The sequence below is a fragment of the Schistocerca serialis genome, chromosome 2 (genome assembly GCF_023864345.2).
Source record: "Schistocerca serialis cubense isolate TAMUIC-IGC-003099 chromosome 2, iqSchSeri2.2, whole genome shotgun sequence".
Taxonomy (NCBI): Eukaryota; Metazoa; Arthropoda; class Insecta; order Orthoptera; family Acrididae; genus Schistocerca; species Schistocerca serialis.
In genome coordinates, this window is record NC_064639.1 from 462010396 (window position 1) to 462023919 (window position 13524).

A 13524-nucleotide genomic window follows, 5' to 3' on the forward strand; every position below is an offset into this window, starting at 1 on the left:
GATTCCTATAATGTTGGAATTTGTGGACACTATCTTTCAAGGTGATCGAAAAATCACAATCAAACAACTTGCTGCACTTCAAGACGTCTCTGTTGGTAGTTGTGACACACTAGTCCACCAGTTGGAGCAGTCAAAAGTGTGTACCTGCTGGGTTCCTTGCTGCCTAACAGAAGACTCTGAAGAGCAATGAAGGACCATCTGTGTGAATTGCTTGCATGTTAAGAGGCTGATCGCGACAATTTTTTGTCTAGCATTGTCACATATGATGAAACGTGGGTTCATCACTTGGAACCAGAAACAAAACAGCAATCCATAAAGTTGTGCCCCACAACCTCTCCTCCAAAGAAAACATTCAAAGCTGCACCCTCAGCCAATAAACCCTAGGTGACAGTCATCTGAGACTCTAAAGGGGTTATTCTGTTTGATGTCCTCCCTCATGGTACAGCAATCAACTTGTGTTTGTCACCACATTAATGCAAACAAATTTCTCCTTCTCCTCCACGACAATGCAAGACCTCACACAAGTCTACACACCCTAGAGGAGCTTGCAAAACTTCATTGGACTTTTCTTCCTCATCCATCCTGCAGCCTAGATCTTGCACTTTCCAGCTTTCATCTGTTTGGCCCAGTGTAGGATGTGCTCCATGAGAAGCAGTACAGGGATGATGGGCATGTTACTGATGCAGCACGACGTTGGCTCCAAAGTCGACCAGCAGAGTGGAACCATGCAGGCATACAGGTCATCCAGTAAGGTGGCGTAAGGTGATCACAAAGAATAGAGATCATGTTGAAGAATAGGGTTTTGTAGCCAAAAGAGTGGGGCAAAATATTGTGTTTTGGAATCCTGAAAAAAACCAACCTGTTTTTGAAAAAAATGTGTTCATTACGTATTGAACACCTCTCACATTATATTTTCAAAAATTGATTATTTTCATTGATATTTTTCTGTATTCTTGTTTTTGTGTAGATTGAGAAAGAGTCTTTTTACCTCTCCAGTGCATTCCAGCTTTATTCAGTTTTCCAAACAGTATTTTCCTGTCTGCTGTATCAAAAACCTCTCCCGTAAGTCAGTGGATGAGACATGTTTTCCTGTTCATCTCAGTTCTTTCTGAGATCATTCATAATGCCAGTATAGCTTCTTTGGCTCCTTTTCCTATCCTAAATCCTAATTGGACTTCGATTCACACTGTTTAATTTTAGCTTTTAGTCTTTAGTTAGCAATATGAAGTCAAGTTTTGAAGCACGGTTTATGAAAGCCAAGGTTCTATAATTCTACAGAACATGCTTCTACAGAACATGCTTCACCAGACATGGACTTCACTTGAATTGTAAAGGAAAGTGCAAATTAGGAAAACTGACAAGTGAACTAATTAAAAGTAAGTCCCAAAAGACAGTCAGAGAACTAGGGTGGTATGAACCTTGTGTGAGATCAACAACAGCAGCCCCTTCAACAGAGGACAACAGTAGTGCACCAGCTAGAACTGCGGATACGGCCACATCAACAGCCACGAGGAATGATAGAGGTGCCACTTGCTTATCTACCAGCAGTAAGAATGTGAGTAGCTGCAGTGAAGATTTTTTATGGACTATCATCCCCCAGCCAGTGCCACAAAAACTGTAAATGTAGAAGCATCTACTTCTTTGCCTATCCTTCTCAAAAACAGAACTTTAATTATGCACCTAAATGTACAATCAATCAAAAACAAAATAGATGAAATTGATGTGTTCCTAAGTTCAAACCCATGTCATGTTTTCTGTGTAAATGAACACTGGCTCACACCAGCTGAAATTGCCCTGTATACCCCAGAAGGATTTGAATTAGCAAGCTCATATTGTAGAACCAAAAGTAGTCATGGAGGAGTCGCTATTTTTATAAAGAGAAACTCTAACATTGAATTTGTAGCACAAAAAGTCGATCATTTTTGCAAAGAGCAACTTTTTGAAATTGCTGCATTATTGCTTCCCAAACTTAAATTAGTGATCATCTCTACGACGGGAGGCCCTAGCCACACGACATTTCCATTTATCGCACTCCTAGCTCTGATATTCATCAGTTTATTGACCAAATGGATACTTTAAATAAGTACCTGCTGGTAAAATACAGACACCACAAAATAGCATACATTGGTGACATTAATATAGACATACGACTAAAAACACCAACTGTCACCCACTTTCAAAACATGTTAAGGTCCAACAACTTGTACTGTAGGAATAACAAGCCAACCAGATTAGATGCCTGCCTAGATAACATAATCTCCAATTTGACAAAAGACGAGTGTCAGTACGGAGTGATAAATCCAGTTCTATCTGACCACGACAGCCTATGGCTAATGGTCAACTGTGAAAACTATCCTACTCAGCAACCTGAACACATTAAGAGAATCAGATTATCATATTCTGACAACATTACAAAGTTAAGGCAAAAATTATCAGAAGTTGAGTGGGACAGAGTATATAATTGTAGTAACAACGATAATGCTTTTAACTTATTCATGAACATACTAACAAGCTTAGTTCAAAACTGTTGCCCACAAATAATCAAAAAGATGAAAATAGATGGTGCACCAAATAGAAAAAAGAAGCACAACTGGTTCACTCCTGAACTGCATGACCTGAGAAACACACTTATTGCCCTACATAAAATGGCTAAAACTGGTAACCTAGAATCGAAGCAGAGGTATAAAGAAGCCAGGAAGAATTATAGAACGGAAATACAGATAGCAAAGCAGAGAGCCAATGATGCTTTCATTGAAAACTCCAGCAACAAATGCAAAGCAGCCTGGCAGGTAATAAACAAAATAGCAGGGAAGCATAAAAACAGACAAGAAATTCCAATAGCGCCAGAAAAATTAAATGAATTTTTTGTTAACAGTACTAAGTTCAAAGCTACGTCTGCCTCTGCACCAGATGATGCAACTTCTGAAAGTTTTACCTACAACATTCCTGACCTAAATAACTTATCCTTTAAATGGAAACAGGTGACCTGCCAAACTGCATACAAAGTCGTCACAAACCTACATGGCTCATACAGTGAAGATCTCTATGGCATCTCCAACACCATCTTGAAACAAATAATTGACATATTTGTTGCCCCTCTTACCTTTCTGATCAATAGTACTTTTACAGCTGGAAAGTTTCCTGAGGTCCTGAAGGCTACTATTGTTATCCCAATCTATAAAAAAGGAGGAAAAAACAAACCTGAAACTTACTGTCCAATATCCCTCATACCTATATTATCCAAGATAATAGAATGCTGCATTAAAACACAACTTTGCAACTACTTTGCTGAACAAAATCTTTTTTCCTCCTCGCTCTTTGGTTTTAGGCCAGGATTGTCTACAATAAATGCAGTAGAAACTCTTGTGACAGACATACTTGATGGCTTCGAGAACAGTTCCATCACTTGTGCTGTACTACTAGATCTGAGTAAAGCATTTGATACTGTATCCCATGAAATACTAATAAATAAACTAGGGTGCTATTGTGTCAAAAATAACGAACTGGCATTAATCAGATCATACCTGACAAACAGAACTCAGGTAGTTATAGTAAATAGCCAGCAATCAAATGCCCTACCAGTTGTAAGAGGCATGCCACAAGGCTCAGTGCTTGGACCTTTTCTCTTCCTGGTATACATGAATGACTTGCCTACTTTCATGCTTCTCAAGTCAATAATATATGCTGACGACACAACCCTGATTACCTCAGATAACAAATTGGAGGAAGTGAAGAAACAAACAAAAGTAATGCTTGAAAAGTCTGCCATATGGCTCCACAGTAACAAGCTGATACTCAACAGTAGCAAGACGGAAACTATGTATTTCTTCTTGCACAATCTACAGGAAAAATTAAATGAGTCTGACTCCGTAAGACTTCTAGGAATCCACCTGGACCCGAAATTAACATGGAACACCCACACGGAACTGTTATGTACCAGACTATCTAGAGTAGTCTTTTGTTAAGGAAACTAAAAACATTAGTTAGCAGAAAACAACTTTTATCTTCTTATTATGCCTTCTTTGAATCTCACTTACAGTACGGAATAAAATTATGGGGCAACTCAACTGGTGCTCGGACAGTGTTCATGTGGCAGAAGAAAGCAATTAGGGCAATTACAGGTATTAAAAAGCCAAGAATCATGTCGAAAGCACTTTAAGGAACTTAACATCTTAACATTGCCTTCTCTGTGTATAAAAACGTGTCTTCTTTCCATATATAACTATGTTGGTATATATATATATATATATATATATACCTTCCAGAACAGATGTTCATCCACATGATACCAGATATAAAAACAATCTTGATGTAGACTTTACTAGGCTACCTAAGGTCCAAAGTAGCTTTAAGCAAACAGGATTAACATTATATAACAAGTTACCACAATCACTGAAAGACCTACAAGGTGATGCCTTCAAGAAGCAGCTGCACAAATTGTTAGCTGATAAGTGTATCTATGATGTAAAGGAATTAGAATGTAGTAGAGAGTGAGAGTAACTATGATGTAAAGGAATTGGAATGTAGTAAAGAGTAACTATGATGTTAAGGAATTGGAATGTAGTAGAGAGTAACTACGATGTTAAGGAATTATAATGTAGAGAGTAACTCTTTATCCTCATGTAATGTAATCTGAATGTAAGTAGTTTCCCAATTTTAGATTCACTATCAAATGTAATGTCAAAACTGTCTATTTCAACAAATGTTGGCTAATGACAAGTAATAAATAAATAAATAAATATAATGTGAACAATCATTGGCATTTCCTTTCTTAAGTATGATATTAATTTTCCCTTTTTTTAATTCCATCGATAGTGTTCCATCCTCAAAACACTCACAAGCATAAATTTTTACAAGTTTTTTTTTTTTTTTTTTTTTTTTTTTTTTTTTTTTTTTTTTTTTTTTTTTTTTTTTTTTTTACCTCTAACATTCTTTAATAACTCAGCATCTGTTCCAGTTGCTTTGTTGCTCTTTAATTTTATGAGGCATTGTTGAGTTCTGAAGTAATAATTGATGGTCCTATGAATTCATTTTCCACTTTCCCCATTATGCTTATGTAATTTGAATCATCTCCATCATGTCGTTCTTCAATATATTCTTTCCAGTAATCCATATTTTTTCAGGTACAAATTGAGTGTTACCTTTTTTCTTTAACTATGTTGGTATGAGTTCTACATTTAAACTGTAATGACCTAATTTTTGAATATATCTTACATGCATTTACTTAGTCCATTTATCTTTTTTGTATGTAGCACATAGTTATTGTTTCATTTTTCTGCCATCATCATCAGATCACACCTCCATGTCCCAAGTGCTAGTGACAAGCCTCTTCCAACTTTTTCTATACTTGTACTGCCCTTCCACAAGTACCATACCCCAAAGAAGAACACTTTCAGCAATGTTTTCTTAACTGTGCTGATCCATCTTGTCCTTGGCTGTCCAGCATCTCTTTTTTTTCCCATTAGAGCCATTTCAAGGAATTTCTTGTGTATCCTTGTTTCATCCATCCATTTCACATATCATACTATCTTAATCTAGATTGCCAGGGTTTTTCCAGTTCACTGAGCTTTACATGTGTATCCATTTTGTTCCTTTCTTTCCTTATCTTTTCCTTTTTTGTTTGACTCAACGTAGATCTGACAAACGTCTTTCTGCAGTTTGCAGTTGGTTATTCTGTCTTCTTTACCAGAGCACAGGTCTCCAGTGTGTAGACCAAAGAACAAAAAAGTAGATACTGAAGATCGTTAGTTTTGCATGTTGTGGTTTGTGGTTGTCCCAAATGAAGCAACGTATTTGTAAAACTGAGCAGCCTTAGAAGTACAGCTTAGAACTTCCAAGTTATATTTTTACAGTCTTATCACACTGCCCAAATATGGAAAATGTTGCACATTCTCCAGGGATCTACCACTCAGCTATTGTAACTCAAGCTGTCTTCTTTGGAAATGATTGCTCCATATCAAGTTTTTCTTAGACTTCATTTGTATCTCCTCAGATAACATCATTGGTGAAAATCATTGACTTCAATACAGGTCTGTATTGCTCTTTTATTCATTTCATGATGTCACCCACCACAATGATGCAGAGCACTGGAGACAAGACTCTTCCCTGCTAGATTTCACATTGTGTCTCAGACTATTCATTCTCTTTCTCCTCAGTTACAGCTGACACATCGTCTGTAGTGCATCTTCACTTTCTCAGTCAGTGCAGTGGTACATTTCTTTTACTCTGGGCTTTCCCAAGTCTTGGGTCTTGGTACATTGTCATTATATTTTACTTTGTCTAGGAAGGCTAGTGTAATGTTTTTAGCCTTTTGCAGATATTTTTCAAGTATTCTATCACCTTTTTTTAAAAAAAAATAATGGTATAATTACACCTTTGATCCAATCATCAGCGAAAATGTTCTCTCTCCAGATTGTGTGTAATACTCTGTAAAGGCAACTGATTCCGTATGTTCTTGCTGTGTAGATCATATCTCCATTTATTGTACTCTGCTTACCAACCAACTTAGTGGTGGTTCTTTTTTGTCACTTTTGTTCTTCTCATAACACCCAGTTTGCATTCCATTATCATTCAGGTTGTTGTCTCCATTCAAGAGTTTGTTACAGTAATCCAGCATTACTGACTGAATATCTCTCATGTTTCTGACTAGACCCCCATCTGTCTCAAAACCACGGATGAATAACTAAATTTTATTTGGTTTCTACCTCTTTGTTTGACTAGAATATAATGTACTTTGTATCTATGACTATGTCCTGATTATATACCTTCCTCTGTCAGGAACTTTGAACCAGGCATTTGTTAGAACTATTTCATACTGTCCACAGAATTCTAATAACCTTTCAGTTCTAGTATTCATGTTTTCCAGTCCAAATTTGCCAGTGCATTTTGAATTGTAGTGGCTGACCACACAGGCATTTAAGTCTGCCATTATCATAACTTTGTTGTTTTTATTTCTTACTCTTAGCAGTCCTCATATTGGATCATACATATCTGCGATTTCTTCGTCTTCATCGTTTATTGTCACGAAGTAAACTTTTATTATGCATAGGTCTACTGGAGAAGGTACCAGCTTCACCGTCACTAACTTGATTGTTAACATGGTAGATTTTCATCGCATTGTTTTCTCATTGATCCCTAGAGCAGTTGCCACAGCACTTCATCCTAGTTTTGCTTTACAAGCAAAAAACTCTTTAATCATGTGGTATAAAATCTCCCATGCCATCCCAACTATTCTCTGATACACCTAGCATGTCTACTTCTAGTGTCCCACGCTTTCTTATGCACGCCAAGACAAAATAATAACACACCACAAGGAATTATCAGAATGGCAAGGAAATGTGATTTACATGTACATACAAACAAATGATTACAATTTCATAAAAACTGGATGATTTACACCAGAGAAATAGCTTCACAAGTCATTAACACATTGGTCCATATATGGCCCTTATGCAAGCAGTTATTCGGCTTGGCATTGATTGATAGAGTTATTGAATGTCCTAAGGGATATGGTGCCAAATTCTGTCCAATTGGTGCATTAGATTGTCAAAATCCTGAGCTGGTTGGAGGCCCCTGATCACAGTATTCAAAACATTCTCAATTGAGGAGAGATATGGCAACCTGTGCTGGCTGAAATAGGGCTTGGCAAGCACAAAGATAAGCAGTATAAACTCTCACCGTGTGTGGGCAGGCATTATCTTGCTGAAACGTACCCCCAAGATGGCTTGCCATGAAGGGCAACAGAAGAGGTGCAGAATATCGTCAACATACTGCTGTACTGTAAGAGAGCCATGGATGACAACCAAAGGGGTCCTGCTCTGAAAAGAAATGGCAATCCACACCATCACTGCTAGTTGTCGGGCTGAATGGCAGGTGACAGTTAGTTTCGTATCACACCACTGTCCAGTGCACCTCTAGACATTTCTTCAGCCTGGAATCTAATTGACTGGAGTAAACTTGTCTTTAGCTATAAGTCTTGCTGAGTTCCAGCGACCAGTGAAGACATGTCTGGAAATGCCACAGACACTGGAGCGTACCAACCTCACTGTCACCAGTTGTACAGCCCAGCAACCAGGAGTAGTGGTAAGAGGTGCCATTTCAGTCAGTAGCAAGGCCCCTTTGGTTATTACCTGCCGCGCCCTTACAGCACAGCAGTAAGTTGACGATATTCTACAGTCCATTTTGTTGCCCTTCAGGGAAAGCCGTCCTGGGCTTACATTTCAGTAAGATAATGCTCACCCACACACGGTGAGTTTCTTCTGCTTGTTGTTATGCTTGCCAAACCCTACCTCAGCCATCAAGTTCACCGTACCTCTCCGCAATTGAGAATGTTTTGATCATCACAATCAGGGCCCTCCATTGAGCTCTGGATTTTGACGATGTATTGTACCAGTTGGAGAGAATTCGGCACAATATCCCTCAGGAGGACATCCAGCATATCTGTTAATCAATGCCAAGCCAAATAACTGGTTGCATAAGGGCCAGGGGTGGACAAATGCATTAGTAATTTGCTCAATTTGTGCAGTTCTTTCTCTTGACTGGATCATCCAGTTTTTTGAAATTGTAATCATTTGTTTATCTGTACATGTACACCACATCTACTGATTTCCTTCCCATTTGGATAATTCCTTTGTGGTGTATCATTCCTACTGCTTTAGAGGGCATTTCCTGATTCACCTACAAAATCTAAGCTAGCATAATTCATGATTTATTTTTTAATTCTTCTAGCTTTTCAACTTTATATTGAGTTCTTGTTTTTCTTGTCGTAGTTTTAAATTTTCTATTACTTTTAGTATTGCAAGGATGTCACTGAATGACAACCTTGCTTTGTCCTCTTTCCCTATCAGATACTGGACTGTGATTCCCTTCTTTCTGTCTGTTCTGGCTGCATATCCTTAAGGATCTTTACTGGGGTAGTTTCTCCTTGCCGTTGAGTCCTCTGCCTTCAGGGTCAGGTTCTCAAATCCAGGGCAAGAGACCGCCCTAACTTCCTAGTGGAGTTCTGATAAACAGTGTCTGCTTAGTACAGCCAAGCACGGATAGTGAATGATAGAATATACAAAATGAAAGTCCATTTCCTATTTAGTTCAGCTCTTTCTGATTCAGGTACAGAAGTGCTGTTATTGAAAGACTCAATCACTGGCATGTGTTTATTAAACACACCAAAAAAATGAAAGTACAATTCAGAAGCCAAAGTTCTGTTCTGATAAACATTGTCCAGTTATGAAACTTCCTGGCAGATTAAAACTGTGTGCCAGACCGAGAGTCGAACTCGGGACCTTTGCCTTTCGCGGGCAAGTGCTCTACCAACTGAGCTACCCAAGCACGACCCACGCCCCGTCCTCACAGCTTTAATTTCGCTAGTACCTCATCTCCTGCCTTCCAAACTTCACAGAAGCTCTCCTGCGAACCTTGCAGAACTAGCACTCCTGGAAGAAAGGATATTGCAGAGACATGGCTTAGCCACAGCCTGGGGGATGTTTCTAGAATTCTAGTGTCCAGTTAGTACAACCAAGTGTAGATAGTGAAAGATAGAATATACAAAAATGCATGTCCAGAATTTGGATTGTGTTCGTAATTCTCGATTGTTGGCATAGCTAACAGCGTAGCACAGCAAAATGAGATGAACTGGCTGTAGCAGCCTGCAAGCTCGTTTAAATAGGGCTGCACATAGTGTTTACATGTGCTCAAGCATGATGGTGGCTGAAGACAAGACTTGCTTCCAGGTTGTGATGGTCTGCTCTGTATCGGGCATCTCAAAGTCAGCCTACCTGGTCAGCTGGCAAGTCTTCCCTGCATGCTGTGGCTATTGTTGCTGTTGTTGTTGCTCTTAATGTCTTTGGGTGGATAGGCCAAGGTAATCGTATCAGTACACAGTGCTGCCACTTCTAGGAGTGTCCTGCTTTTCATATCCAGCTATGGCATGAAGTGGCAGTCACTGCAAATACCAAAGTGTCTCTTAACAAAATTCTGTTTCCTACATTTTTGGTACAAAATAGATGCTATTTGGTAAGCTGTAATCAGATGCACAAGTGTCTTCATTCAGTTCAGTGGTGCCCAGTTGGTACAACGGCTAGAGTTTATCGTGCTACATCTACATGGTTACTCTGCAATTCACACTTTTAAGTGCCAAGCAGAGGCTTCATCAAACCATTTTCATACTAATTCTCTACCATTCCACTCTCGAATGGCGTGTGGGAAAAAGGAACACCTAAATCTTTCTGTTCGAGCTCTGATTTCACTTATTTTATTATGATGATCATTTCTCCCTACATAGGTGGGTGTCAACAAAACATTTTCGCATTCGGAAGAGAAAGTTGGTGATTGAAATTTCGTAAATAGATCTAGCCGCAAAGAAAACCACCTTTGTTTCAGTGACTGCCACCCCAACTTGCGTCTCATATCAGTGACACTCTCACCCCTATTGCACAATAACATGAAACGAGCTGCCCTTCTTTGCACTTTTTCTATGTCCTCCATCAATCCTACCTGGTAAGGATCCCACACTGCGCAGCAATATTCCGGCAGTGGACGGACACGTGTAATGTAGGTGGTCTCTTTAGTGGGTTTGTCGCATCTTCTAAGTGTTCTGCCATCAAAGTGCAACCTTTGTTTCGCCTTCCCCACAATATTATCTATGTGGTCTTTCCAATTTAAGTTGCTTATAAGTGTAATTCCTAGGTATTTAGTGGAATTGACAGCCCTTAGATTTGTGCGATTATCGTATACCCAAAATTTATCAGATTTCTTTTAGTACCCATGTGGATGACCTTGCACTTTTCTTTGTTTAGTGCCAATTGCCACTTTTCGCACCATACAGAAATTCTCACTAGATCGTTTTGTAATTGAAGTTGATCGTCTGATGATTTTACTAGACGGTAAATTACAGCATCATCTGCAAACAATCTAAGGGGGCTGCTCAGATTATCACCTAGATCACTTATGTAAATCAGGAACAGCAGAGGGCCTAGTGTACTAGAGGTTGGAGAGTTTGATTCCTGGTGTAGTTGCAGCTCTTTCAGTTGCTAATCACTGATGGTCTGATATGTTACACAGTTTCTTAATAGTAATTCACTAATTACAGCAGGACATACAAAACATATGCAGTCGTTTGATACTAACTTAGAAATGAGAGTACAATTACTTTTATTATACCACCTTACTTTTGTACATACACCCTCTCTCTTACCATGCACTACATACCTCCTTTCATTCCAGTAGATTATTATTTTTGCTTCTCTGTTCTTCATTCATACCCTATAACACTTAGAAAGAAATGAAGAAAGACAGACAGACAGATTCAGTCTATCTCTTTTTTTATATATCCTTGCTTTTCTTATCATCCACTGCTGAATTCATATTTCTCATCAGTAGTTCTTCTACAATCATGCAAATCACATAGCCACGTTATGTAAGTGTATTGTTTCACACTGTTTGACCTTCTACATTTTAACCCAGTTTCCAGTATACCCTGCTACCATTAGTTCTACCAGTTAGTACCATCACGTTTAGTACTTTTGTACTTGTTACATTTCGTTGGTACATTATGTTACCATTAGGGCTAGCAACCCATTTCAAAGGTAATTACTAAACTCTGTTATTATTTTTGTCAACATCATCATTTAACAGTTGTAATTATATTTTTCAACATTCTGTCTGATAAGTACAGTGTTTTTATTATGTATTTCCATACATTAATATTATTATTATTAATATTTCGTATTGGCTCACTCATTTTCCACAGTATTGATATAACAATAAGTTTAAACAACATGTTTTAGCAACAACACATGGACTGGAGTGATGAGTATTTTGTTGTCAGACTGATTCACCACACGGAAGTATGCATTTCTCACAAACCATTTGCCTCAACCACGTAAAATATTCCACTTCAAGTGTGGCAGAGGTTATGCTTGCAATGTAATAGTGCACCTGTACAACTTGGAACGTGTGATGATATTTAAGAAAAGCTTCTTGGTAAATGGATCAGTCTTGGCAGTTGAGTTTAATGACTTCTGTATTTGCCTTACCTAAATCCCTGGATTTTTTCCTGTGTCAAAACTTGAGAAGGAGCACATTTATTCTAATTTGCCAAAGAATGTAGAATAATTTATACATGTGTCTTTGCTGCTCTTCTAAGTGTGGATGCTGCTATGTTGTGAAGAGGTCAGAGAAGCATGATCCAGCAAATCGTTTAATTTTCGGAGATGCAGGCAGTTAACTTTGAGCATTTGCTCTGAAGATAACATATGTTTTGTGAAAGATGTACTGTCACTAACAGTATATTTATACTGTTTTCAGGTTGCTAATGTAATATATCTGACCGTTCACACTGTACACGTAGCATGTGTATTTAACATTTCCACATTGATAAGATTTGCAGTTCTTCAGCTCTGTAGCAAGTAAATTTTGTTCAACTGACTAATACTCTTCATGAATGTTTGTGACATGTCTGACCAATTACTGATATTTTCACCTTGAAAAAAATAATGTAACTGTAGGACATGTATGGTTTAAAAATCAGTTTATACGACAGTATTATTGGGCAGAACAGAATCAGCAGCTAATAAAAATACACCTAGACCCAGAATCGATCTCTGCACCTTGACTATTGTGATACAAGACTCTTCCCACTGGTCTCACTGGTCTGACTGGGCAGCATTGTTACGCTGCATTGAATGAGATTAAAGTGTCACCAATCTGCCATTCCTTGATGTCCATTTTCTACTGAAAATATGCATGGGATGAAGTTTTGTTAGGGATATTTTTGTACTGCTAATAGAAAAGGAATCATGCTGTGAAGTTCATGTTCACTAATTTTGCATAGCTGTTTGTGCACATCATATTTAGGCCAATAATTCCGATATCATTATAAAGTGATCTTTGGGCAAATAAATTAGTTTAGTGTGTGTGTGTATGAATGGGAAATGTATAAGTATATTGCACACAGTTAATTTATAAAGAAAGAGAGATTAAAACCAATTCTTGAAGAGAATGTAATTCTTATAATGTTGTATCAGGTAAAAGCACTTAGGCCATGCCATAATGACTGTTTCAGATTGTCACCGTCCTTACTATGACCTTTCACTTCTATTTCAGAATACTGGAAGAGATTAAAAAACATTCCACATTGATTATTATTGGAGAGACAGGAAGTGGCAAGACAACTCAGATCCCACAATTTATCCATGAAGAGAGACTTGATAAAGAGGGAAGAATTGGTATTACTCAGGTACGTAATGACTGCTAAGAGTGTACGATATTCATTATTTGAAAACCAAAGAAACCTATGTGATTTAGATCTAGAAATAACAAACAGAAACGTAACAGCTTTCATTACACCTTGGCCTTTTAGGAGGCTCTCTGCTTCTGTGCTATCAGTATTATATTAAAAAAGTTTTTGATTTTTGTATGTGTTTGAGAGAGGTGACATTTTAAGACATTGCTAATCACTGGTAATTTTCCTGTCAACTGCATATCTTCTCCCAATTCAGTGATGTCAAAATCCAGTAGTTCTTTTGTGTA

General features: G+C 38.1%; 1 protein-coding gene across 2 annotated transcripts in view; it reads left to right on the forward strand.

Annotated features, from left to right (window-relative positions):
* LOC126457363 (ATP-dependent RNA helicase DHX33) overlaps nt 1-13524 on the forward strand; it is a 143964-nt gene that overhangs the window by 30092 nt on the left and 100348 nt on the right. For both annotated transcript variants that reach the window (XM_050093602.1, XM_050093603.1), the window contains one exon: nt 13099-13231. In XM_050093602.1, coding sequence (XP_049949559.1) covers nt 13099-13231 — 133 coding nt within the window. The remainder of the gene's footprint in view (nt 1-13098; nt 13232-13524) is intronic.